This window comes from Anopheles coluzzii, chromosome 3 (assembly GCF_943734685.1).
Source record: "Anopheles coluzzii chromosome 3, AcolN3, whole genome shotgun sequence".
In the NCBI taxonomy this organism is placed as follows: Eukaryota; Metazoa; Arthropoda; class Insecta; order Diptera; family Culicidae; genus Anopheles; species Anopheles coluzzii.
The window spans coordinates 9,310,230-9,336,377 of record NC_064671.1 but is presented as its reverse complement, the minus strand read 5'-3'; the positions used below and the strand labels follow the sequence as shown (position 1 = coordinate 9,336,377).

Here is a 26,148-nt window from a genome sequence, read left to right as displayed (position 1 = left end):
CGTTTTGAGACGCTGCACTATATATATATTTATGTGTTTTGTTTTCCTGTTTTGTACTACTTTATGGTTATCGTATTAGTTGTAGCTTTATGTAAGATAGTGTTGTAATATAGCTGTTGTGTTTTTGAAACATCATTCAGGTGCCGAATTGTTTTTAATATCAAATGGAGAAGTTTCTTAAGACGTTTGCCGTTCCCTCACACAGAATCTCCGGTGTAGCTTGATCGTTGGGAACAATTTAACATTTTTTTTTGCATCTTGCCCCGCTTAACAAGAGTTCAGCTGTATGGATGACAAAAGTGCATCGAAATTGATTTATTTTCGTCACTCCACTACAACCGCCCCATTTCCTCATGATGCCCCTAGCTACAGTCCATTTGCATTGAACAAAAACAAAAAAAAAACCGCCAAACTTTCCCTCTCTGCGATATTGGGAAGAGTCGCGATTGCTGAAATGCATAATATACATAACTCCCCCCTCAAAAAAAAACTCCCGCCAAAGGAAAATACCGGGTTGCGGTCAATAAATTATCTGCCCCGTTCGGGACAATCTACATTTATAATAACCGCTCCACACCAAACCAAACCCCAAAGGGAGGATGTTTTTTGTTTTGTTTTGCTGCCCGAGGGGAGGCACGATGAGTCCCCCCCCCCGAGGGCGGGCCAGTAAGCGGTTGATGAACCGAACAGAAAACGCATGCTTCATTTAGGATCGTTCCCTGTTTCGCTACGTCCCGCGCTAATGCATAATTCATGTGTAGAGTTTGTCATGTTTGGCAAGTATGAAACCAACAGAGGAAAGGGGTAAAAAACATGGAAGAAGGAAACAGCATCTTCCGAGCGATCGAGCCGATGGACCTCTTGCTGGTACACGCAATTTGGCGTACACTGTGCGACAAACTATGCTATAAACGAACGAGACTCCTCAGTGCACGTCTCCTCCTAGGTGAAAATCGAAAAACTCATCAATATAATCGCACTTTAATTGCAATTCATTTAAAACAATCAAGCACCAACGTGCCGACAAAGTGGATGTGTGGGAGCCGGGGCCCGGGCGGGAGGACAGGGAAATAAAAGCTGATGAAAAATTGTCCCATAAATCAGCTCTTTCCGATCGAAGCGTTTGGAGACCAGTTTGCTTTTTGGTGGGGGAGACGACAGCGGATTCCGGAGCTATGGTGTGGGATTGAAAGTTCGGGATTCGGGAACGATTACCTACCGTTCGACGTACTTAATTCTACTCCCGCGCGCACGCACATACACACAAACACGCTTACACACATTTACAAACTCTCACACACACACATGGGTCTTCTTACTATCTAAGCTCACACACGCACACGCACAATAAGTATAATAAATTTAAGGATTATTTCCCTAAACACCTAACACTGGCTGCTGCTCACAACGGTCGAGCCAGGTGTACTGCAATTCTACTAGCCTACTATGATTCTTGTCCACATGTCAAGTGTCTTTTAGTGTCTTGTGTATTGTGGAAGTAAGTACGGGGAGGGGGGGGGGGGAGGTTTAAAAGGGCAGACTGGCCAAGAACATGTTCTCGATCAGGGGCGGTGCCGGTACGAGATCCTCCAGCTTGAGATAGAATATCCGCTGCAGTCCCTGGACGCTGAGCGACCGGAGCTCGGGCAGCTTGCCGAGCAGCCGGCTAAAGTAGTGCGGTTTGCGCTGCGCCTCCGAGTTGTAAGTGACGTGATCGCGCAAGCTGCTGATGATCTTCATCTGCAGCTGCTCGACCTTTTTCGGCTCCCGGAGACCGTGGCGTTCTAGAAGAACAGGGAGAGAAAGAGAGAGAGGAAGAATAAGGTTAGTAATGGAGCGATTTATCATAAATCAAGCGAACGAACGAAGTGCTTGTCAAAACTCTCGATTCCACCCACGAACCAATCAACGCTCGGTAATCGATCGCACGCCGCAGCTCGGTTAGAAACAGGTTCTACATAAACCTATATGCCGCGTGCCATCTGTTCTGCCCAGGTTTGTTATCTACCTACTCGTCCGAAAACAGAATATTAATTATCTTGTCATGGTAGCGTCTGTCTCTCCTCCACTCTCAAAGAGGCGTGGTAATTAATTCAATGCTAATAGAGTGCTAATAAGTGGGATATTTGCAATATCCAAACTGGGTCGCTTCGGGCCTGGATACTGTTACCCAGTAGCAGATGTTTCAGGGGAGGTCTTCTTTTGCCTCCGCCGTTACCATTTTAAGGTAAAGAACATCGACGCAACAACCCAAAGCCTTCATATAAGCAAGATCGATTTGATTTATGGTTCCAATAGTGCCTTCCTTCCCTTCCCATAAACACTGGCGTGTCTCCCAAACTTACCCGTTACGAGCGTCAGCGCACACAGGCAGGCAAACGCGGAGATGTCGATCTGCATCGCGTGCAGGCTCTTGCTGAACTCCAGTATCGCGTTCAGCCAGTCGCCGAACGATCGCTGGCACTGGTGGCGGTGCAGGACGACACCGTTGCAGAAGGTCATCTTGGTGTCGTCACTGCGGGCCCGGTATGATAGCCGCAGCACGAACAGCTCGAGCGAGGCCGACTGGAACAGCAGCTCCTGGTCCTCGACGCTGAGATCGTTGTACCCGGGCAGCTTGTCGGCAAAGTGTTTGATCACGTCGACCGAGGTGGTGAGCAGGTTGTAGAACTGCTGCACCTTCTCCGCCTCGGTGATGATCGGCTCGTTCTGCCCCGGCTCCCGGTACTGGCTGTAGTCGAGGCTGGCGAGATCGGGCGTCGTGTCGACATGCGCACGCACCAGCGCCGTTATCATCGAGACGGGCGGGCTCGGCGGTGACTCCTGCGGTGACTTCGGCTTGGACGGTAGCCGACCGCGCCGACCCTTCAGCGAGTCGGTACGGACGACCTCCTTTACCATGCCGACGGCGAGACACTTCTGGAAGCGGCAGAACTGGCACCGGTTCCGTCGCCGCTTGTCCACCGGGCACGCTTTGTCCGCGAGGCACACGTACTTGGAGCCCTTCTGGACGGTGCGCTTGAAGAAGCCCTTGCAGCCTTCGCACGTTCGCACGCCATAGTGCTGGCAGGCGGCCGTATCCCCGCACACGGCACAGAGTTGCGATGGGCTCTGGGAGGTCGGGGTTGCGCGGGCCACTACGGTAGAAGCGGCAGTCGGCGGTGGCGCCACTACGGGAGTTGGGGCACCTGCTCCAACGATACCGCCGGCGGAAGTTGCTGCTGCTGCTGCTGCGGCTGCTGCCGCCGCCGCCGCCACCTCATTGTTGTTGATCGTGTTCGGATTGTTGTTGTTCATGTAGCCTGGCGAGCTGGATGCCGAGCTGGAGGCACTCGGAAGCGCCGAATACTTGTTGTAGATGGCAATCCGGGGCGGTTTGGGGCTTTCGCTGCTGGACGTCGACTCGGAGCGCTGTATCGGGAGGGACGAGCGGCGATGGCAGGTCGTGGTGACGTGCAGCTCGGCCACCGTCGGGAACGGTGGCAGCGAGTACGTGTCCTGTGCACCTACCTGTCCACCATAGCCCTGGGAACGGAAAAGGGGGACAAAAGTTTTTTTTGTTGAAGAAGTTCCTGGAATTCATTATTTATGCTCAAGTCATACTTACAGCTGGATGTTGCTCGTACGAAGGGGAATAGAAGCTTCCAGTTGCAGTGCCACCAGCTCCACCACCTCCACCACTTCCTGGAGGTCCTGCCGGGTTGTTGTACTGCGTGATGCCTCCACCGGCTGCTCCCGCCGTGTGCGCTCCAAACTCGTAATGGCCCTGCTGCAGCCCGGTACCGACGAGCCCAACGCCACCGACCGCCACTCCACCGTGATGCTGATGGTGATGGTGCTGATGGCCATGCCCGTACACACTGCCATGGTGGGCGTAGGCCGCCGTCACAGCCTGATGATGGTGCGGGGAGGTCGCCATCTTGAAGCAATCGTCGTCCATCTTCAGCCCGTAGCTGGCCAGCTGGTTGTACTTGATCGGGTACGTTTCCTGGAAGCTGGGCAGCAGTGAGGCGGCCGCTGCTGCTGCCGCCACCGACTCCACACCGCTCGGACCGGCGGTGGCCGGCGCGTTGGGCCTTAGCTGTCCCTGCTGCGCGTGAACAATCGCTTGGGGCAGACGGGCACTGCTCGCCAGCACCGGATCGCTGCTAGACCGTAGCGTCAGCAGCCCGAGCTCTTCGGTGGAGGACGACTCGAACAGGAGATCCGTGTCGGGCGGCTCGGTGGTGGGCGCTCGTGTCGACGGCCCTGCACTGAACGGGCTAGGGAGTTCCTCCTTGTAGGACGCCTTCAGCAGCGCGGACGGGATGCTGTCGCTCGAGCCACCGAACGTGGACGGGTTGTCCTCGAGCCCGACGAGCGTGTCGCTGGAGCTGTTGGAATGTTGCGTCTGGTCCGCTAGGTACGACTCGGTGGTGATCGATTCGGCCGGCGTGTGCGGCTGGGCCGCACTGAACAGCTCCACAAACTTGTCTAGCCCGGACGCGAGCTGGTGGTGGTGGTGCTGGTGAGGGTGCTGTTGCTGGTGGTGGTGTTGCTGCTCGTGATGAAGCGATTGGGAATGTCCCAGCGACGAATGGGGCTGTTGTGGGTGATGGTGATGTTGTTGTTGATGATGCTGCTGCTGTTGCTGCTGTTGCTGCTGCTGCTCCTGTGGCAGATGCGAATGGTGATAGGACGACTGCTCCTGATGATGGCTCTGCGATTGTGACAGTAAATAATCAAATGAAGAAACGGAACTAAAAGATGACGCCTGGGCGTTTACGTTGCACGCAAACAGAAATAAGAAAAGAGACAAAAAACAGAGAGAGAGAGAGAGAGAGAGAGACAAAGAGAAGATAATTAATAAAAGAGCGCAAAACAAAAATGGAAAAAGAAACTGCAACACTTTCCCGAATGCCATGCCATGGAAACGAATGGCGATTTTTCGAGGGAAAAATTCGCCCAAGAGGCGTGGCTTTCGAGCGCAATCGCCGTTTCGCGCTAGTTTCCGCTAGTTTCGCGCAAGCAAACCCCCTTTTCGGTACGTTGCAGCCATTGCTACAGGAGGATGAGAAGAGGTAGCAACACACACACACACAAACACACGAAACAAAAAAGAGAAAAAAGGCAATAACCATTTCAGCCCGTCCGCTTTCGTTCGTTCCGCTGCATGGCCATCGCACTTGCTCGTTCATTTTCACGCAGCACACTGCTTTTCCCACCTTTTTTCCACGGTTGATGACGTGCTCGCTGTTGCTTGAAGGAAAATTGCTCGCTCGACATTTTACCGTCCGTTTCGGCCCGCTGCACGCCCCGGGAGGAGGAAGCAAGTGTTTTCAGTTTTCCATTGGCCGACGCGGTCCCCTACCCTACCTGGGCTTACCCAGGGGGTAAATATCAAAAGTCAGCGCCATGATTGGATGGGAGTGGGAGCTTTTTGGCTCGCACGGAAGGATACCGAGCGGTAGGATAATGAAAAATTCAACCAAACCGTGCAAAACTCACTTAAAACTGCGATGAGCTGGGCTGTCTGAGGCAACCAGATACACACAGCGGGAATAACTTATTCATTTGGTTGTTGTAAAAGGGGTGCAATTTAAAGAAGGGTGGAAAGAGTAGTTGTTTAGTATCCTTTTTGCGTGAGCTGTGTAAATTACGTTTGCAATTCTATGCTCATCAAAACTGTGGCGGAATAGGTTTAATTGAATTGATGACGTTTGAGCCAAACCGCTTTTAACGTGATACAAGCGATTGGACTGCTTTATTGAGGTTTAGTTCGTTCTTTTTGTTGTACATTATGAAAAAAAAAGTACTTCCTTCCGATCCCATAATCATTCTCTTCCCAACAAATCCAATCCCCATTCCCACCAACGAAAGTCAATCAATTGATTAATGGCGGTCGTGGTACGCTAGCGCTCGATGAGCATGGGCATGACCCAATTATCCGTTCCGGCGTCAAACCTTCCTATCACTTCCTATCTTCGGTTCGGGAAAGCGATCCCTTTCCACTTTTTTTCCACGAGCGATCTTGTTTCCCATCGCTTGCGGGTGCCGGAGGCTGCCCGTGATTTTAATCACCCACGCAATTTTTATGCTCCGCAAAGCGAAACGATCGCTCGCCGCAGCGCGGGAAGATACGCGAAAAGCCAGGGCCGTCTCTTCCGAACTCAATGGAAAGAAGGGTGAAAAAACGATCCCGAACCCATGAGCTAACTAACGTGGAAATTGATCTTCTTCGATTAAAAATTGTGCTCTGTCATCCCGCAGGCGCAAAAGGCGAGGGGTACTGAAAGGTAAAGATGAGTCTGGTGTTTGACCCAGGAAGCTCATAAAAGCGTCGCAAGCATCTGCAACAGTTCCGTCGGCGAGGCTTTCACTTTTCGTTCCGCGTGTGCTATCAAATTTCCGATTTGTGCCGATATCTGTGCCAAACTGTCAAATGGAAAGACGTTTTAAAAAAACGCTTGTAAGCGATGTAAACTTTCCGTCGATGTCGGTCTTTGATCGGTTCTTATTCTTTCAGACACTGCTGATGTGAAGTGGGCTGCTTTCTGGTTTTCTTTGCATAAAATGCACCATCAAAGTGTGCCATTTGTTGTTTGATTTTCTCACGGATGCATCTTCCCGCTGCCTGCACCTACTCGATCGTCCCGATCGCAAGCGGCAAGATCGGCCTGGGACCTTATCTTCGAGCGCAGATCGGCCCAAATGGCGTTTGTTGTGCGCCCCACAATGCGAAAGTTGTGGCCAATGATATCTCGAGCTAGCTCTTGGTGAGACGCAAAATCAAATACCCCTTCCTGCTTTTGCAACGCTCAATACATTGTACCATCGCTCCCTTTCCTTCCCCCTTTTTTTTAAACCGTATCACACGGCCCTCGCGGTGGGGATTTGGAAAATAAAAGAACTTTTCCCGCTCTCGCCCTTATCTGATTATATTAAATTTGAATCCGTGACAATCGCTGCTAAACAAACGCAAAGGGGACACTGGAAAGGGACGAAACCGCGCGACCATCTGGCACGGGCACGGTGAGACGTCTTGCTGGCTGAACAAACACTCCACACCCGAGCCGTGAGCGGCGTCGCCGTGGCAGCGTTGTCAGCGGGTGGGCACAAGATGCAATCGCAGTCCCGCACACACATCTCGGTTCGGTATCGGCCAGCCGAAAAGGTAAGCTCGGGGATGGGTCTGCTCTTTGCAGGCACCCAGATCGTGTCGATATGTAGCAGAGGAGCATCCAATCTCGTGCGAGGCACTGCGAAAAGGGATACTAAGAGGCAACAAAGAAGGCCACATTTCGCTCCGATATTGCGCGTTCGTTTGCGTTGGTTTGCTATCGAATTCAAATTTGCAACAGGAAGATAGTTATTTAAATATGTGATCTTTTTTTTTTTGTTGCTGTTGTGGACCATTGGAGAAAGTGATTGTTGGTGAGATGCTGTTCGTTGCATCACACAGGTGTGCAAGCATCCTGTGTATTGTTTGATTTGAAGTTGCAGGCAGTAGAAAGCAAGCTTCCAATGTTTGCAGAACAGATAATGCAATAAATCTGTTTGACATCAGATCCATGCTCAATCTGCCAGTTACTTGTTTCCTTCCATCTTGAAAAACTAGTCACCTAAAACTTGTCTGTCAAGAGCTGTTATTCTTCACCTTTACCAAAATCAACTTGAAATGAAATCATTTTTTCCACCACGAAAAACATCATAAAAGCATCAGAAGTGCATTATTATTGAAATGAAACCATCCTTGAAATGATCACCAAGATTCCTTTTTACACCATGGCAGTATTTATATCCATTTTATAACGTATCATATTCCTTTACATTTCTCACCCTGCTAATCAGCAAGCTTCAAACATGCTTCAAATTGTGGGCAAAAAATAGCCAAACTAAACCAAACTCTCCACCCAGACCGGATCGACGTGAGGCCAAAGCAAAACAAAACCTAAACAACGGCATCTCAGCATCATAGCGCATGGGAAAGCGATCCGGCAAAGATAATGGAATCGAGCAGAACGAGACGAGACGCGACCGTCCTCAGCGGGACGTCTTCGTCCGTTTTGTTAGACGGGTGCCTGGGCTTCGGGTGCGATATCGGGACGAGAAATAGGGGTGAGGGGCGTTTGAAATCTCCGGGGGAACACGAATGAACTCACAGCGAAGTTATGAACTTTACGGTCACATCTGGTGCGATCATTTTGCTATTTTAGAGGGGAGTCAAACAAGATCATATAGATGCAGTTATTGCTTTTCGAAATGTTTAAAGCTATATTAAGGATATTTCTACTGGTATTGGAGTTGAAGAGTTTTTGATTTATTTTGATGTTTGAGATTGCACTTTTACATCTTCCTTGGCTTGTACACCTTCTTAAAGCTACATTCACTTGCATAAATCAATCGACACTCGTTGCCGCCCGAGTGCAAGTGCAGTCGAGTCCCAGAGAAAGAAAAAAAAGTGTCAAACAGCGTACCATTAAAGAACTCGTGGGCATGTTCCGCCCGTTTTCGCCCGCTGGCCATGAGGCAATCCGTCAAAAAATTCCGACCCAAAGCCATCGGGGGGACGCAGCGATCGATTAACCAATCCACTGTAGCCTGCGCTGCTGTACGGCAGGGTCGTACATGCAGAGTTGGTGCGCGACCTCAATGTCGCAGTAACATGTCGAGCGTAACAAAAGGGCAAAACAGTTATCAGCAGGAGCCACAGGAACAGAAAACATGCAGCCCGGTGCACCCAGCGCAAAAAAGGGGGGGTACTGTCAGGGGGTTCGGTGTTGTCTCACGCGCAGCGAAACACGGCAGAGCGGGCCCGGGTAAAAACGGGACCGGCTGCCGAGGAGAAAGCTGTCGAATTCGTGATTTATTGAACGGTTTCGGGTTTAGCCCTGTCCCCGCGATTGTCCCCGGCGAACTGAGCGTTACACAGCGGAGGGTCATCCCCCCTCGGTATGTGGTCGGCTGGCCACGTTCACCAATGCACTTTGCACTCCTCACGGGCGGGGGATGGTGGTGCCAAAACCTGACTCCTGCGCACACTTGACGTATCCTTTTGTTCGGATCGTTCGTCATAATCATCGTCATTATCGCGATCATTACCAACACACACACACATATCCGCAGTTCGATATCGACAATTTGCAATCTGAAGATCGCGCATGGACCTGTCAGGCGACGAACCTTCGAATGGTACGGGAGAGAAACGGGCCCACCGCCAACCGGCTTCGTGGTGAGTGGTCGGTCCTACTGCGGGTTTCTGGGTGAAAAGTAGAAAATTTCGAATTGTCTAGTGTGTCTGACAGATTATGACGATGGCAGCAGCAGGATAACCGATCACCGCCGAGGGCAGCCTCGGCGCGCACGGTTGACAGTTTGTGCCCGGGTGCACAAGTTGTTTCGTGAAAAGACACGTTAAGATGATTTTTGCCTTTGCGAGCTCCCTCCTATCGGGCGCGATCACTGGCAAAAGTAAGCTCCCCCTCGGTGACGTCGAACAATCTGTCGATACATCGCCCGATAGGACCGTTTATTAAGTGTTTCGATAATGCTCCGAGGGGTGGTAGTTGTTGTTTTTTCCAACACCAAACCGAAGGGGTTTGGTGATCATTGGAGTTACCGTGAAAGCGGCTGTTATCAGACATCTTTCGTTGGATGAAGTTGGGCTGAGGAATATTTCTGCCCCTTTGTTGACTTCAATTTTAAGTTATTTCCTTTCATCTTTCTATTGAGCGAAGGTAACGGGTAGTGAAATATTGATGTGTTTATCTTTGCGATCGTATTGGAAAGGGAGGAGATTGGACACGCGCGAGCGTTGTATTTTTTTATGAGTTACTGAGGTGTGCAGAGCACAGTGAAAGATGCGCTTTTTTATTTAAGGAAAGGATTATCAAGGTGCCTTATGGTAAAAGTGTTACGAATTAATTTAGGTTAAGAGTGTTGCAGACGCTTCAAGCGATAAGAACCCCTTTTTTCTTGCAGTTTAGGACTCGCCTAGTGCCTAAACACAATGATGTGCTCACTCACCTGTGGCTGCAGCAGTAACATGCTTGTCGTTGAGCTGCTACTACTGTCCGCGGCTGCTGCTGCTGCTGCTGCTGATACTGCTACTTTGCGCAGGTTGTCGTGCGGATGGTCACTGGTGCCGGACGCTGTACCGGAACCGCTGCGACCGGGCGTCAGGGGACTTCTTGTGGCCGTCAGACTCGCTGGCTGCGACACTGACGATGGATCTGCGGCTGGGACCGCCGATGGGACCGGTGAGGTTGCCACTCGCGATAGCAAATGGGGAGCACCTGGGAAGAGGGAGAGGACACAAACAAAAGGAAGAGGTTTTTAATGGCGCACCAAGTGGAGGAGTTGCTCCGAACATGTAAAAGACTGACACGCACTGCCCCGCCAACTGACCGTAAGTGCTAAGCATCATAATCATCCTACAGGGGACAAAAAGCAATCTTCACTCGCACTTATTCTCTCTGTCTCTCTCTGTTTCTTTGCACAAACACAGCCACTCACGCACTCATAATTAAAGTTCGGACAAACGGGGCGGTGCGATATGGATCCGGCTGGTGCGGCTTTCATTTAGCGAAACTCCATCAAACGCTTATCTGCTTCTTGGTCGGTCGCCCAGACCCGAACACGCTGTCTGCGTCCTGTTTTACGAGCCTAGAGAGAGAGACGAGTTTTCAATCGCTCGTTAGATTAGCCGGACACTAACTGTGGTTCAGCACCGATGACTCGGTCGACCGGGTGGGCTTGTGTCGATTATGGCAACTGGCCCGTGTTAGAGAGCTTCACCGAACGCTTATCGCAAATCGCCATATTGGCGAACGGGAACGGAAGAGATGGAAAACCCACGCACAAAACGCAAGGCGAAAAATCGTCACACATTCACGATCAATCTCGACACCATCTCGCGCGCGCTTTTTTTTGTTCACTGTTATTTGTAGGTTTTTAATGTGCCGTACGTGTTGGTTGTGCCTTTATTACCAAATCACTTCAACTCCGGCTGACCAAGGAGAGGATGATCACCAACGTCTGTTCGTTTGGGTGGCTCTCGTTTTGGAAGTGTTTAAAATTTCGGCAACATGACAATGTTGGAAGGACTGTGCTGTACTTCTAACGCTCACGCGTACACTTATGCACCAAACCGGCGAGTTGATACAGTCTTTGAGAGTAGCTCATTAGGAAGAAACTAGGGACAAAGTACGCTTGCGTCGTAGCAACAATTTTACGATGATTTAAACGATTTTTGAGAGTTTATTAGAGTCAAACGGCAAAGCAAAAAGGGGCGTGTTAGACAAAAGAAACCCATTGGAAACGGGAAAGGATACACTAAAACGCCATTCGCAAACTCTCATCGGATAAGCCGAACACTAGACGGCAGAATTCCCGGCGCTAGAGTGGAAGAACCACCGTCCCGAAGCACCATAAAAGTCGGTGATATTTAGCGAGTTGATTATCGAAAACAGCGGGACACCACGGCGAAGATGCGGTGCACACAGAAAAGGGGTCACGGTTGTGTGGATGCAAATGAGCAGAAGCATGCCGTAGGTACGGTTGCGCCGACAGAACACAATGCACGAGACCGATAACAGAAGGTGTGAAAAATGTGAAATTGAGTGTCGACAATGTGGTTGTCGTCGCAGCATTGTGCCGGTCTCTCCTGTCTGTGTCTTATCTGTCGTGCCGCGATCAGTACGGGAACGTTTAATGATGTGCTTTTTGGGGAGGGTTTTGATTTACGATGGGCCAGGGTTTGTTTATTATTATTTGTGTTGGGAAATGGTTGATACGATTTAATTACCATTACGGTTGTTTAGCCGAGCGTCTCGCGACAGATGTGTTGATATCATTCAATTACGTTTGATGGGTTCGATAATGTTTGAAGAACATACATATAAATCATGACCAATTTTTGTGAATAAAAACCTTTTAGAAAGCGCAACAAAAGATGCCCAATTCCCTTTCATTTTGATCTTACAACCTTCGCCGTCTCTCTCCCTCTCGATAACACATTTGATAGCAATATGTACGCAATGCCATGTAATACGCTAACACACTTTAGCCTGGAGCCAACAATGCATGACACAAGCCTCATGTTACAAACGGCACCATGGCATGGGAAAAATCAACTCCCGGCGAATGATTTTCCGTTCCAGTCCCAGCCCCAATGTCCAACCATTTCACCCCGTGCTATGGGGAGCAAACGCTCCGAAATGCGTCTCAGTTTGATGTTGCATGTGTTGCAGCACGCTGGCTGCCCGCTGTGGCGTCGCATTTGATGCACACACGTACACCCCACACAACGAAACCCCAAATAATCAACCCAACAGTGCACGAAGGAAACACAGCATCCACCGCTAGATAGAGGTAAGTGGTGATGATAAAACGAGGATAAAAGGGAAAAGACCCCGCGTGTGTGTGTGCGCGTCTGAGGGTATGATGAAATCTTAATTCGATTCGAATGGGTTCGAGCCCTCCTGAACAGCCCCTAGGAGTCTGAGCGCACCGCATCGCGAGGTAATTGCGTGACCGTGACTGATCAGGGTAAATTCGGTTGTCTCCTCGGGGTTTCCCTTTCGCTTCCCCCGGGACGGATTGTAGCGGTGGTCGTCGTCGTCGTTGTTGCTTTGTTTTGTTTTGGATTTTACTGTTGCCGCAGATTTCGGTGGATTCTTCGATTCGGTGTGCGGTATTTATGCCGCTCCCGTGAGCGATCGCCAGTCGGATGAGCCGGAGCTGCCAGTGATGAAGGCAGGAATTAATGCTTTGTTTCAGTGCGCACTGTGGGGGGTTGTTTCGGTTGTGTGTGATGGATCTGTGAATTCCGTCTGTGTTGAAGCCAAAGAACGCCAAAAATCTCAGCAGCTGATCACTGCTTGGAAGAGACAGTGGGACAGACGGTTGTGGCGTTTTAAAATTCCAGCGATGTGTAAGCGATTAAAAATGATATTCATCACGTCGGAATACATCTGTCACTTTCTTCTTCACTGTTTTTTGTTTTGGGCATTATTCGCAGCGGTAATTTCGAGCAAGCAAAACACATTTAAAGAGCCATTTGATGGTACCGATATGGCACAGTTTAATTCTGAATATTTTATGCTTGCTTTTCACGCAATGGAAAGAAATTGCACCGTAAAAGAAAGTTCCGAAAACACGTCTCGGAGTGAAGTAGTAGGACATGTAATCGTTAACGGAGGAAATGTGCAACGCGTTCAGCTGCATACGGTTGGGCTCAGGATTTTAACATTCTGCCAACGGTGCTCGTTACTGATCTGCTCAATGGAAAAATGCCGCCCCAAAGCGAGCCCAGAATAACGGTGTCCCCGAGCTGCTGCTCCCAGCGGAACTAATTCGCGGTGTTCTGGGTCTTCGCATAAAAAAAACGCGAAAGCACCACAGTGCATTTGTTTTATGATAATTTTAATCAACTCTAATAAAAAAGGCCCCTTTTTCGGTGCGGTCCGATCGCCCGGCGGATCATTTCTTTGCGCACCATCAAAGTGCATCGGGCGGGGGTTTACACTGCTTCCACCACCGCAGTGCCGCATAATCAATCAACCTGGCCAGGGCAAAGTGCTATTCTTGGTACCCTAAATGGGGAACCGGGGCGTGTGTGTGTGTGTGTGTTCCTTTTTCTTCGTTTTCGTTCACCGTTTTCACGCGCTGTCGGCTAAAAGGGAACCGGGAATCATCAATCAAGATTTCAATTAACGCGACCAGGCTGCATGTTGGTAGGGAGTGCATACATGCATCGCTAACACATGTGTGTGTGCAAACCTATTGCAAATGGGGGCGGCAAAGAAGGGACGGTTCGCATTTGGGCCATTAAAAAAACGGCCCCTTCTGCTACCGTGGTGTGGCGGTGTTTTGCGGTGAAAGAAGAACGAGGCACTTTAAGATCCGCTCCGTCCGATCGGGCGCTTGGGCCAGTGCGGGCCTGTGTGCCTCCTACTGGTAAGATTTGACGACGGTTTCTTGTCAATGTTTGCGGGTTGATTGATTCTTTACAAAACAAAGTAACAAGCCCTTGCTTCGGCGAGCCTGCAAAGCGCATGCTGATGTGGACGGTGCCATGCGGAAGAAGCTTTAAGAGGAAAAAAGCTTTTAAATCAGCTAGGAAGGGTGTAACTCATTTTTAATTGTTTATTATCATAAGAGTAAGGCATAATTTATTAACATTATATTTTTAATGATTAGTAGAATGACTAAAATAAAGAAATTTACTGTAAATCAATTTATTGCTCTTGCAGATTAGTTTCATTGCATACATTCAGGCGTAATGAAACGTATCATGAGGAAGCGAATGGAAAATCACTTCTTCTTCAGCATTCTTATCGCATTTCGTACTCTGCAAACATGTAACAACGGACCAAGAAGCCCTAGAGATCAGTCAACATAAATCGGTTCCACTATCTTTCCTTTTAGATAGAAGAGAAGGAAAAAAGCTCCATCTAAAAAACACTCTTCCTTCACGCGTACTGTGAGGTTTCGATCTGGGTGCTATAATTATTTAATTTCCTGCTCATTTGAAGCACGCTTGAAACGTGCAGTGTGGTGTGATTGCCGTGCTTTTTTTTATACATATTTACTCATCCACACGACCAAGTCAAGCGCTGGGCAATCTTACCTCCCCACACAGACACATAGAAGGGGAAAGAAAATTTATAATAATATCTTTCCTAATCTTAAGTGCGCGCCTGTTCCGCGCGTTTACCATAAATTAGCACCCGGTACCATTAAAGGGTGGGAGGGTCTTCCCTTGCTGGGCAGGAACCGGCCAAAGACAACGTGTTTGAGCGCTCTTTGAGCTGCTTTTTCGAGTCCGAGTAGAGCGAACGAGCGAAAGGCAGTGTTCATGGGGCATCATAATCGATTGTGGTGTTTGAAAATTAAGCTTAATTTAAATCGTAAAATAAAACACCGCGTAATTGCTGTGGCTTTTTTTCTCGTTTCCATTTCGTTTGGTTGTCTTTTTTTCTGTTGCGGAGAGAGTCTTGCGTGCGTGAGAACTCGCTAAAGCGAAGGCTTTCGTGAACAAAATTGACAATCTTTCACCGAAAACCCCATTCTCTCGCTCGCTATTATGCCTGTTGCGGGTGGCTAAGTGATCGATGGAGCGCGGACCTTGCATGTTGCGAACCCTTTTTCACCATCATCATTATTGGTTTTTAATTGAAGCACTCGCATAATACGGTACAGCATACCCCAAAACTAATGCCGGAAACGTGTTGCATCACAGGATCGAACGCGCGTAACGAACGCTGATGCAAACTGTCATTTCCAACCCGCATACAACAGGGTCCAGCCCGCAAAACAAAAGAGGGAAAATATTGATCCATTTGGGGTTTCCAGCGAAAGTTTGAAGTTATAATATTTGTGCTCTCTATTGTATAATTTCTGCATCGCTGGACGATCCGAGCACGACCCGAGCGGGACGATGACTTTTCTGATTTCGACTCTTTCTTATGTTTGGCGCATCAAACGAGTTCGCGCCCGTTCGCACCGACCAGATAAAGATGGAAACCGATGCAATCAAACTCGCATTCGTGTTTTGGCAGGGAAACATAATTTTTCACCCTCTCACTGCCCGCTTGCACAATGTATGTGGGGTGGAAGCTCGCATGGGGCATGGAAGAAAGTAATAAAAAACGGCCAAAAAAACTTCAGATGCACCAACGAACCCATCTCCAAAAATAAACCCATGGTCACCCTGTGTACTGTTTGCTTGGCATACTGGAAACCCAAAAAAAAAAACACGCAGAGACGTACCATTACATAAGCTGACGACGTTCCAGCCAGCATCAGAGCAAAAGTCATTCAAGAGGAAATCAACGAAAGAAGAAAAAAAAGGCAACAGCAATAACAGAAAGACAGTGAGCATCGAAAATAAAACAAACCAACGCCGGGCCTGCACTACCTCTTTGGGCTCATCTCAGCTCAGTGTTGCCGGGGGTGGAGGATGGAAGGCAGGGAAGGCGAGGGCCGTTTTCTTCTTCCTTTACTTTTGAACCCCAAGTTTATCGCATCCTCGCATCTGCATCGAAAGCCATCGTCACTTTCGCTTTCGATCCCGGCCTGGGCCTCAGTTTCGCTACTAAGCTTCCACCGCCACCGTGTGCACATATTTGCAGCGTGCGCGCGGGGTGAGGGTGAGAGAAACCTGAGGTAACCGAGTAACCGATTTGATGGTTCAAGAAAACGCACAAAACGTACAAATATAAAAACAAAGCACGAGAGACAGACAAAAAATCCGTTTCCTTCATTATGGAGTTGACGATTTTTCATGAAGAAGATCTTGAGGTCCGAATATTTGGACAAAACAAACGCACACGGTAAAGGGAGAAGGAAGAGAGAGAGAGAGGGAGAGGGAACGACCAGCACCTTATCGCAATTTTCTCATCGATCGTGCTCGTTGGGGCTGGCCAGTAAGGAGAGGAAGCAGTAGGAAAGGAAAGGACCCCTACACACGGCAGGGCATCCCAAAATCTGAAGACGACTCTTTACTGGCTGGAATGCCGTAGAGAGGCATCTCACTTTTCTTGGGGCGCTGATTACGGCCACAAGATGGGTTGTGGCTGTCTTCTCCACTTTTTTTTTGGGGGTTGCTGTTGCTTGGGTCATCTTTTGAAGGAAGGATGAGATCTGCGTGGAATGTGTTGAATTCGTATCATTAGCAAACGATCCAGCATGGTCCAGGGCAAAGGGGATGGATGAGCAATTTGGAGGAAGGAAAGTCGCGTGCACACGGCAAGACAAATGAGTGATTAGAGCACGTCTTTATCCCAGGTTTTTTTGTATGTGTTTGTGCAAATCAGAGATTTTGGGTTGTGAGTAGGATCTTACAATAACGACACACTCACAAAAAGAGGTTATGCTTTATTTTAAGCTAGGAAGTTGGCGTGAGCTACATAAAAACACACACACAAGACCAAACGGGGGAAGGGTAGCGGTTGATCGTGTGCTAATGAAGCAAGAAGCGGGAAAATCGGTAATGTTTTCAATTATCTGCTTTCATCTTTCGCCAGCTGGGCCCGTTTCCGCTCAAAGTGGGTGGCCAGGTTTTTCTGCTGCTGCTACTACTGCTGCCGAGATCTTGTATCCCTTGTCGAAGAAGCTAATTCAAATCGGGGTGCGGTGGGATGGGTTTTAGGCGACGGGGAAACGAGCAAGAATCGATTAAAAACAAGACAGACAAGACACGAGGTTCATGCACCTTGGCGATAAGGCCGGTCGGCCGGTGGCGCCAATCATTGCCGTTTCGTTCATTAATTACAATCCCCGGTTGTTGCGGGGCAAAACCTGAATGCTAAGCCTTTCCAGTGACTGGGCGGGCGAAAATGGGCCGAAAGAAGGAAAATGTTGCATTGAGATTAACCCACTCTGGCAGCGTTCTGTACCAGTTTGGGGTGGAGAGGGACTAGAAGTTGACAGATCCGTGGAGTGCCTAGGGTGCAGCCGATAGGGAACCGTCCATGTTCTTCCACAGTAGACGATGATTGGAAGACATGTTTTTGATGGCGAAAGTAGAAGAAAGATCTCCGATAGCGATGGTATTTCACCGTACTAGAACTGCAGCTACACACTAATGGATGTACTGAGGATCTTCATGGAGCTCAAGCCGCGATCGATCGAATGGCTTTTGGTTAAGGCGCAGTTTTTTTAAGCCTTGAAAGCCATCACTCATCACTGCAGTAAACAATGTACAAGATGTAGGACATCATCGTGTAGAACACACACACACTCGAAACAGTGTTGCCAGCGGGCGGCAACGTGCTGTGTGTCCTCCGCGAGCGAGCGATCATGGTCAAAGGCACGGATCGGATCAAAAACCCGCCGGTCGCTGAAGTGGCGATTGTAAACAGATAAACTAACATCGCCTCCCAAGCGAAGCCATAAAGGATGGTGCAATCTCATCGTCAAACAAATGTAAGATCTTAATTCGGCACTTTACACACTTCTCCGACACCAATGCTGGAGGAGGGCGGGCGATCTTAAGGATGGTGGGTTTGTGAGTGTGTGGGCACACTAAGTGATACTACAAACGTTCATACCCTCGTGTTCGTCTCCCGATCTGCTCGGACACTGTACCGGTAGCAGTTTGGAAACCTCTTCTCGATTTCCTATTCAGCAACGGAGAGAAGAAGAGAGAGAGAGAGAGAGAGAGAGAGAGAGAGAGAGAGAGAGAGAGCGTGAAAGATTTGTAACAGCTCAATCGGTTGCCCTCCAATATCCGACCCGCAAAGGGTCCCGGTTTTCTTGCAGAATCTGTTTGACCGCTCGCAAACAGCAAACAGCAACCACTATGCGGGCAAGCATAAAGCTTAAATCCCTGCCCGTGGTACAGCTCGCCGCTCGGAATGCAAAATTTGCTTGAAAGCAGTCATAAAGTAAACGCCCGAGGGAATCTTACCGTTTCGATGTTGCTGCCGTTTGTTGTTGGGAAGATAAAAAAAAGGAAGATTGAGAGGGTCCAGGTGGGGTGCGATCTCACAGTTTGGTTCGAAATCGAAGAAAGAAACCTTACCGTCGGCGAAAAACACTTAACAATACAAATTGAACTGTCAACAGTTGCCGGTCAAAAGGTGCGAAGCGGCCGCGAATTAACAAAAACGAAGTCGACAAAACATACATAAAGAGATGCAAAGAGTGAAGAGAGAGTGCCAGAAAGAGTCAGAAAGAGTTGAGGGGAAAAACGGCGAAGGTCGTTTGATATGCGCTGGAGTGTGGAGAGCGTTGTGAGCTTTTGAAAGCATTCTTTCGCCCAGCCGTGGGGAGAATAGGCTCAATGGAGGGAGGATGCGTTTGTTTGTGCGTTTTGTTAGCTATCAAGTAGCGCATGTTGAAGCATTATCGGTGGCTGAGCATTTGGTGTCTCGGGAAAGGAGGCTCTTGTCACGAGAGGGAAGCGAACCAACCATTAGACCAGCTACACTTGATCGAGTGTGGTTTACTTTCCAGCTTCAGGTTTTTGAAGCAACCGTTGACCTTAGGCAGTGATCCACAAATGTTTGAAGATGATTTAGTTTGGTTGGAACATCTACCGTTTTGTGTTTGCAATACTCATCTCTTTATATTATGAGCTGGTCATACAACTTTAATGTGTGCAATGAATTGCTTGGGGTCATGTAAAGCTCTTATTTTCACATTTGCAGATAAAAACAACACTCAAACCGATCCCCTCACTAGCTTTGGATCACCATTCTATAAGTACGTAACCTGAGAATACGATCTCTGTACGATCTCGAAATCATCTTGACTAATTGACGCTTATGCCCACCATTACCCCAGAGCGTACGCCATCCGCCAGCTGCTTTCGATCTCTATCTCGCCAGAATCCGGTGACACGTTCGCAAAACGTGATACATCCAACACCCGGAGAAGGAAGTTACGGGAAAAATTAAAACTCGGGTTTACTCCACCACACTGTTTGTCTCTCCAGTCCACCGAATTTAACGCATGTTTTTCCTTCCCATTTTCGGCACACATCGACCCCAAGGGGCCTGACATCGTTTGTGGGTCAATACTTTCACCCAAAACGCGGGGATGGCTTTTCGCCCGTTTCGCTTTGGGAGTCGCTTCTTCACCACTCGAAAACCGGTGGTAAGCCACTTCACGTCGTACGCCGCACCCCGAAAACTTCAAACAAGCGCCCCCATCTCCGCGCCGGGTTTGCTTGCTGGAGACTTCAACGACGGTAGTGATGATGAACCGCGGGCGCTTCCAGGGCGCGTTGTGTTTTTTTATCTCTTTCTCTCTCTGTCCCATTCCCTGCTTGCCGGTGTTTTTATTGCACACTCGGTTCGGTCGAAAATAAAAGTCTCATTAACGGGATGTGAAGATGGTACATGAAATAAAGCTGTGCAATGGTTTGGTGAGGCTTGTGGTCCGAAGTACGCTTTTGGATATGGTTTCGGACGATTGGGAGAATGGGCAAAGTTTTTTTATTTGTTTGTTCGGCTGTTGGTAGGCGAATTTTTACGAACGAATCGTACCCAAATTCGTGATTGTGGAATTTGTGAATAATGAGCTACATTCTAAAATAAAACCGTAGCGTACCGGCTTCACGCTCATTTTGGTGGCTAAATTTTTGGCCAAATATTTCAACCGCACTCACCACACTGGAAGAAACAGAAATAAAACCGTCGCGAGGCCAAAGGATGATTCCCTTTCGGCAATTTCGAATGTTATTGCGAACGTTATTACCTTCGCTCGCTCGCGCGCTTTTTTTTCGAGAGGAACCGTATGTTTTATGCTTTTTCCCTCTCCCCTTTTTTCCCTGTCGACCATTTTTATCACCACATTTATTTAATTTGCGGCAAGGATCGTTCGGATTCGTTCGGTCCGAATGATGTGTTCCATCGCGCGAGCGATGATGCGCCGCTTCACTTTTAGTGAAGCTTAATTATGTAAGAGATGAAACGTTTGGCGCCGGCTTCTCTATAAAGCACAGGTGCCGGTGTGATTGGTACGAATTCACATCAACCGACTGGTGACTTGTATGATAAGCCTGCTGCAGGAAGGGTTTATGGCCCGGCTGGCCTGTCGAATGTTGAAGAAAAATGGGTTTAAAAATAAACACACTCTCCTGGTGGCCCCGTTCGCTTCGGAAAGTGGACCGTATAATCGTGTATTACGTGTTATTGCCCCTCAGGGCCACCCGAAAATTGGGTAATGAATGCCAAACTTGAACTTGCTGCACGTTAAATTATACAATGTGACGCTCCTAATGTGTCTTTCGCTGCGCTTTTCCCAAGGCTTTGGTTTTGGTTTGGAATCGTTTTCCGTCAGCCCTTGCGTCGCTCGCGTAGAGGTCACTGCGTGCTGCAGTTTTCGAAGATGACCGTGCATAAATGGGCGCTTCTGCCCTACAATCGGAAACGTTTAGCCACCCAGTCAAGCAGTATCTGTGTGCATCAGCAGAGCAGGGCGAATTGGCAAAAAGCTGGAGAAGCAGGCAGAACGGTTTAATTGAAACACACACAAATGTGAAGCGTCTTCATCGGTGAGTAAACTTCTAATTAGCGCACTGAAGGATAGTATTAAGATAAACACTCCCGGTGGGGTCGAGCGATAAAATTAGTACCTTTTTCTCTCTCCCTTCTCCCTTTGGTACCACCAGCAATGATCGCTGCTCTTGGCGCGTAAGTGAAGCAGCAGAGGTTCAACCGTGGAACAGTTGAAACGTACGAACAGAAGAAGAACTACACAATGTTTCGCTTGCACTGGTCCCGTAGTGGTACCATACGTACGAGGAAAAGGGTTGGGAAAGATAATTCGCCCTCTTAAACGATGCTGCTTGATTAGCCACTGGTAGAGGTGAGCAATTGCTGCCGACCGTCTGCGGTACAGTCGAAATGGAATGCCGGTAAATGCCTCATCCCCACCGTTGGGAATTGACTCTCGAGGGCTGCCGGTTTTACGTCAAAAGTCTTCGATTCCCTCACCCGCGGTGTAGTTTATGAGGGAGAAAAGATAATGGTAGCAAGCAGGGGCAAAAAATGGGTTTCTATGGGGACGGAGCAACAAGCGAATCACATGTAGAGAAACAGTACCCAAGGTTAAGGCTTTAATGGTACATTTGGCACAAAGCTTTTTTGTGGTTGTTGTAAGACAATCGTACCAGACAAGTGAGATGGAATTACACAGTTGCTTTAGCTCGCAAAAAAAAAAATACAGCAACAGAACACAAAAGGAGGAGAATGAAATTTGAAAATTGTACCACATAGGCGGAGGCAAATTTAGGCAAATGATCGCTGATTACGCGGAATCGGATCGCTCGCTCGGATCATCCTTGATCTGTCGGATACGAAACGGTCCGAAATTGTTGTTTTGATGAGCTGTAACTGCCTTCAATGGGTTTGTTTTGGTTTCTGGCTCGCCCAGCTGGTGAGTTTAATTTTATTAGCGCTCGTTAAGCGAGATCAAACGGTGTCGAGCGACGGCGTGTGATTAATCTTTCTGTACGGTTTTGTCTTTTGGGCATTGGGCTAGTGGAAAACGATCCGAAAAATGAGCTTACTGTTTTGTTTTACTAATCTATGCACATCTCGCTTTGGAGGGCTGTAGAGGAAGACTGCGATGATTTGTTTGAGCTGCTGGGAATATTTCCCACGATTGAAAAAAAGGAAGTGCAAGGGCGTTATGCGGGAACAATTAAAATTGTATACGCTTTTCTTTGGCCACCTTGCGGGAAGGTTGCTTCCAAAAAGGGCTTGAGGTCTTTGTGAATAAACTGAAGTTTTCACTTTGCAAGCTGTTTGCCCTCTCAAGATCACGATATAAAATAAAATACAGTGCTTTAGACTTCACTAAACACTCATTATCGTCCATTTTGATCCTTCCCGCTCGCGCTGGACATCAAATAAAATACAAAACGTTACGCGGGTAGTAATTTTCCCAACTTTGCTACCTCACATTCCGCTTTTAGACACTTTTATTTCCATTTCGGCCCTCCCCATCTTCACTTCAGGATCGAACAGTTCCTCGTGCATCGCGAACGAAAGGCAAGCTTCCGTAATAGCATCGCTTCCTTCACCGCTTCGTTCCGTGCAATCACTTTTGTTCGGTCTGCCAATTGATGATTTCACCAATTGATTTCGTCCCTTCTCACCCTTCCGAGCTTCCCTCGATCGCTCTCCCGATCGCTTCGTAGCCGGTGTGGGTGAAGAGATCGCTGATCGGAGTGCGATTATATTACGATTAGAAAATTATTCAAAATTACTATGATCGGAGCGGGGCGGTCATAATTGAGAATTTATGCAAAACCGCGCTTCTGCAATGGGGCTCGCTACCAGAGAGATCGATTTCTTGCGCTTGCGATGCGATCGGCTACTCGCTAGCCGGGTTCGTCGCTTGCCGCTGCGTCGATGTCGTTTGAGCGCTTTGCAAACGATTTTCTGCACGTTGAAGAGCCACGGCGTATCGCATTGCAACGGTGGCCCTGGCCTGGCCACGATCGATCGAGGTCAGGCCAGTGTACCCGTTGTAAGGGAGGCAGACGAGGGGTCGTCGTAGCTTTGGGCCCGTGTAGTTATGGACATTAGGCGAATTTTATTGCGCCGTTAGGAGGGGCTAATTAATAGTCATTTCCAACGGGGTGACGACCCATCATTCTCGCCCCGAACCGGTGATCCTGTCCCGGTGTGGCGATCGAGAGCGAGAGATGGTGAATGTCTTTCGAACCAATCGATTGTCATGCAGATCGGCATCGGCATGCTCCGAAATGCTGTTGTGGTGTGAAGTCGTTTTCGATGGCTATTGGATGCCACCTTTTTTTTTTGGCTATGATTTTTATTTGCTTTGCCAACCATCGAAGATGAGCTCGACTGATCTCATCGTTGGCGAAAAGAAAGAAAAAAAAAGCATTGCTACATCAACAGTGTATGGGAGGAGGACTCATCTAAAGGAGCAGCTCCACACCGTGGAGATAAAACCACATGCACCGAAACCTGCAGATGAATGTCAAACTCATCGAAAGAGATCCATCTGATAAAGACGTCTTCCAGCGTGTGCGGCGGAAGAAATGATTTACGGTCCGGTCGCTGGGTGGGCCGTCGTTTGTTTCGGAGCACCGAGACGAGATGATGAATATTGAATCAGCACGGCGCATCAAATAAACCCATTAAGTGTGATTCGGGGTTTTGTGTTCTGGCCGGCTAAGTGGATGCGCTGCTCCGTTCGTCCTGGAACCATTGCGGAACCAGTTCAGCAGTAGCAGCAAACCGGGGTTAGCATTTTACAGCACAGGTTTAATAATGGTGAAGCAGGCGATTGAAACGTTACTTCAGGAAGGTTGGGGAATTGAAAATGCAAACTCGATCATCATAAATCATGCGGTAGTTATGTAGCGTTTTGTGAGCTTATGCCAAGCTTATTTCTTTCAAATTCTAATTCAAAAATTAATTAGCTTCGTCAAGCGAAGGGAGTGCCTTGTTCAGCGACTTATAGCGAAAATAATGAATACATTTAAAATTTTATAATAAATTATATACAGTCTTCTCGTTTTTTTTAAACATCATAATCCCCTCCAAATAAATTCCAAACTTTATCACATAAACACCCACAAACCCCGGGCAAGCAGTCGGCCGTCAGCCGCAGCGATTTGTTTACATTCGTGTCAAAACGTTTCGAACAGTAGAGGGCCATTCATGCGCACCATTCTATTTGTACAAGCGACAGGTAATGTGGTAATTTCACTCAACCCACACCTCGCACTGCTGGGAAGCAAACACTCGAGCGCAACTGATTGCACCTGACCAGGCCGACCAAAACAGCACGCCGGGCACGCGGCCGATCGGTCCGGAAATTCCCATCTCACACACATTCTGGAGCGCGTGCCGAGCAAGATCTCTCCTTGGATGCGCGAATGTGTGTGTAATGGGCAAATAAATAATTCCCTCGCAACCTCCCGGTGCCCGGTGGGACCAAGCTCATATAAAATCTATTCTCCTGCCAACGAAACCACCGTGCAAGTGCGAGAAAAAGGGTGGTTTTGTGAATTTTACTGCTGTTGTTGTTGCATTCATTGTCGTGCCCGCCGCTGCTTGTTAACGACCTCTATTGACACGGCCGGTTCGATTGGCGGACGGGGCCGGTCTTTTTTTTTTTTTTGGCGGAGAAATTGTTGACATTTGATCTTAACCTGTGCTGCGGGACTTCAATCCTTACCACCTGTTGCCATTTTTTTTGTCTCTTCTATTTTCCATTACACACCAACGGGTCGTGGCAAGCCTGGGACGGAATCAAGATCCAGGACGTGATTGCAGGGTTTGCAGGCGGAACAGCGACGATTTAATGATCATCACGACAACGACGATGATGACGATGTGCCAATGCTGATGGACACAGTGACCACTTGACCTCGTGCCGAGGGCACATCGATTCCGGCGAAATCGAATCGCGCCGAGGACTTTTGTTGGGGCCCCGTCAGCCTTCAAATGGGGGGAACCACTTGAGCTTTTATTGCACACGCGCAAGTGGGTGAAGAATGGCGGCACGCGTAAAGATTCACCCGGCGGTTTTATATTAGACGCGTTTTCGGTGTGTCCGTGTGTGTGTGTAGTTTGAATTTCAAGTGGCTCTCAGTGTTTAGTGCCTTGCCGATCAGAAGCAGCAAACAGCAAGTGTGCGAAAAGTACTTCGAAAACATGCAACACAAAAGGCCTGGAACGGGTGAGTGATGCGTTATCAGATTTAATAGATAGTTTAGAAGCGATAAAGTTTCAAGTGTATGTGTGTGTGTTGCATCAACATGACAAGGTCTTTGTTTTGTTTATGCTGTGTTATTGCTCAATTATATTTTTCTGATTTTGATCTTCATTCATGTACATTATGATGTAATTCAGACAATCTCTCTACTTACGGCAGACACTTTCAGATTTTATATCGAACTTTGAGCTATGAATGTTTTATAAAATCGTTCCTTAAATTCATTACGTAGTACAAAGTACACACCATAAAGCCCTTATCGCCCATTTGACCCCCAAGCAGCATTGATTTCACCGAACTACTTTCCACCATTGCTTGCACTTTGTCGCCCAAAAATTCGTACCGGTCACTCAACGACGGCCAGCATTCATTTTCTTCACACTCGCTTTGTTTGCTCACCTCAACACGAACAACACCTCTCTGAGAGGGGGCAGTCGTCTGTATGTTATTTTTTGGCTTTTGCTGACGTTGTGTTTCCATTGTCTTTTGCCCAACCGTCCATGATTCAAACCGTCCCAAGACCGTCTTCCAGCCCTTTGCTGCCAACCACCCGCAGTCGCACTTCTTGCGCTGGAGCTTCATTGTAAATTTGACAATTTTCGTGACCACAACATCGAACCAACCGGCAAGCAAGCAAACCACCACCAAACCCTCACTAAGCCCTCATCCACGAACGCATAACGAGCCATGTAGCGAAGCTGTCAGCAGCGGTGCGGGCGCACGCGGGCAAGGTGTTTTGTTTTTGTTTGGACAGCCGGTCCGAAACATCGCGCGTGATTTTAACCTTCGGCTACCGTTACACCACGTTACCCCATGCGCACGGCCGCGTAGGGGTTTTCGTTCCGTCCTGCGGGGCGTTTTCGTTTCGCTAGCCGGCCCGAAGGGAACGCGTTCAAATTAATTAGCACCGATGTGTGACACTCGGCTCATTATTGAGATACCAGGGTGAGAGAGAGT

The 26,148-nt window shown here is 48.5% G+C and overlaps 1 protein-coding gene across 3 annotated transcripts in view; it reads right to left on the bottom strand.

The window, feature by feature from the left end:
- Positions 1-1,513: 1,513 nt before the first annotated feature.
- The window catches only part of LOC120957207 (probable nuclear hormone receptor HR38), a 98,684-nt gene continuing 74,049 nt past the window's right edge, over positions 1,514-26,148 (bottom strand). For all 3 annotated transcript variants that reach the window (XM_040379274.2, XM_040379275.2, XM_040379279.2), the window contains 4 exons: positions 10,006-10,274; positions 3,608-4,753; positions 2,346-3,525; positions 1,514-1,784 (listed from right to left, as the gene is read on the bottom strand). In XM_040379274.2, the coding sequence (XP_040235208.2) occupies positions 1,528-1,784; positions 2,346-3,525; positions 3,608-4,753; positions 10,006-10,274 (2,852 nt within the window). In that variant the 3' untranslated portion in view covers positions 1,514-1,527. The remainder of the gene's footprint in view (positions 1,785-2,345; positions 3,526-3,607; positions 4,754-10,005; positions 10,275-26,148) is intronic.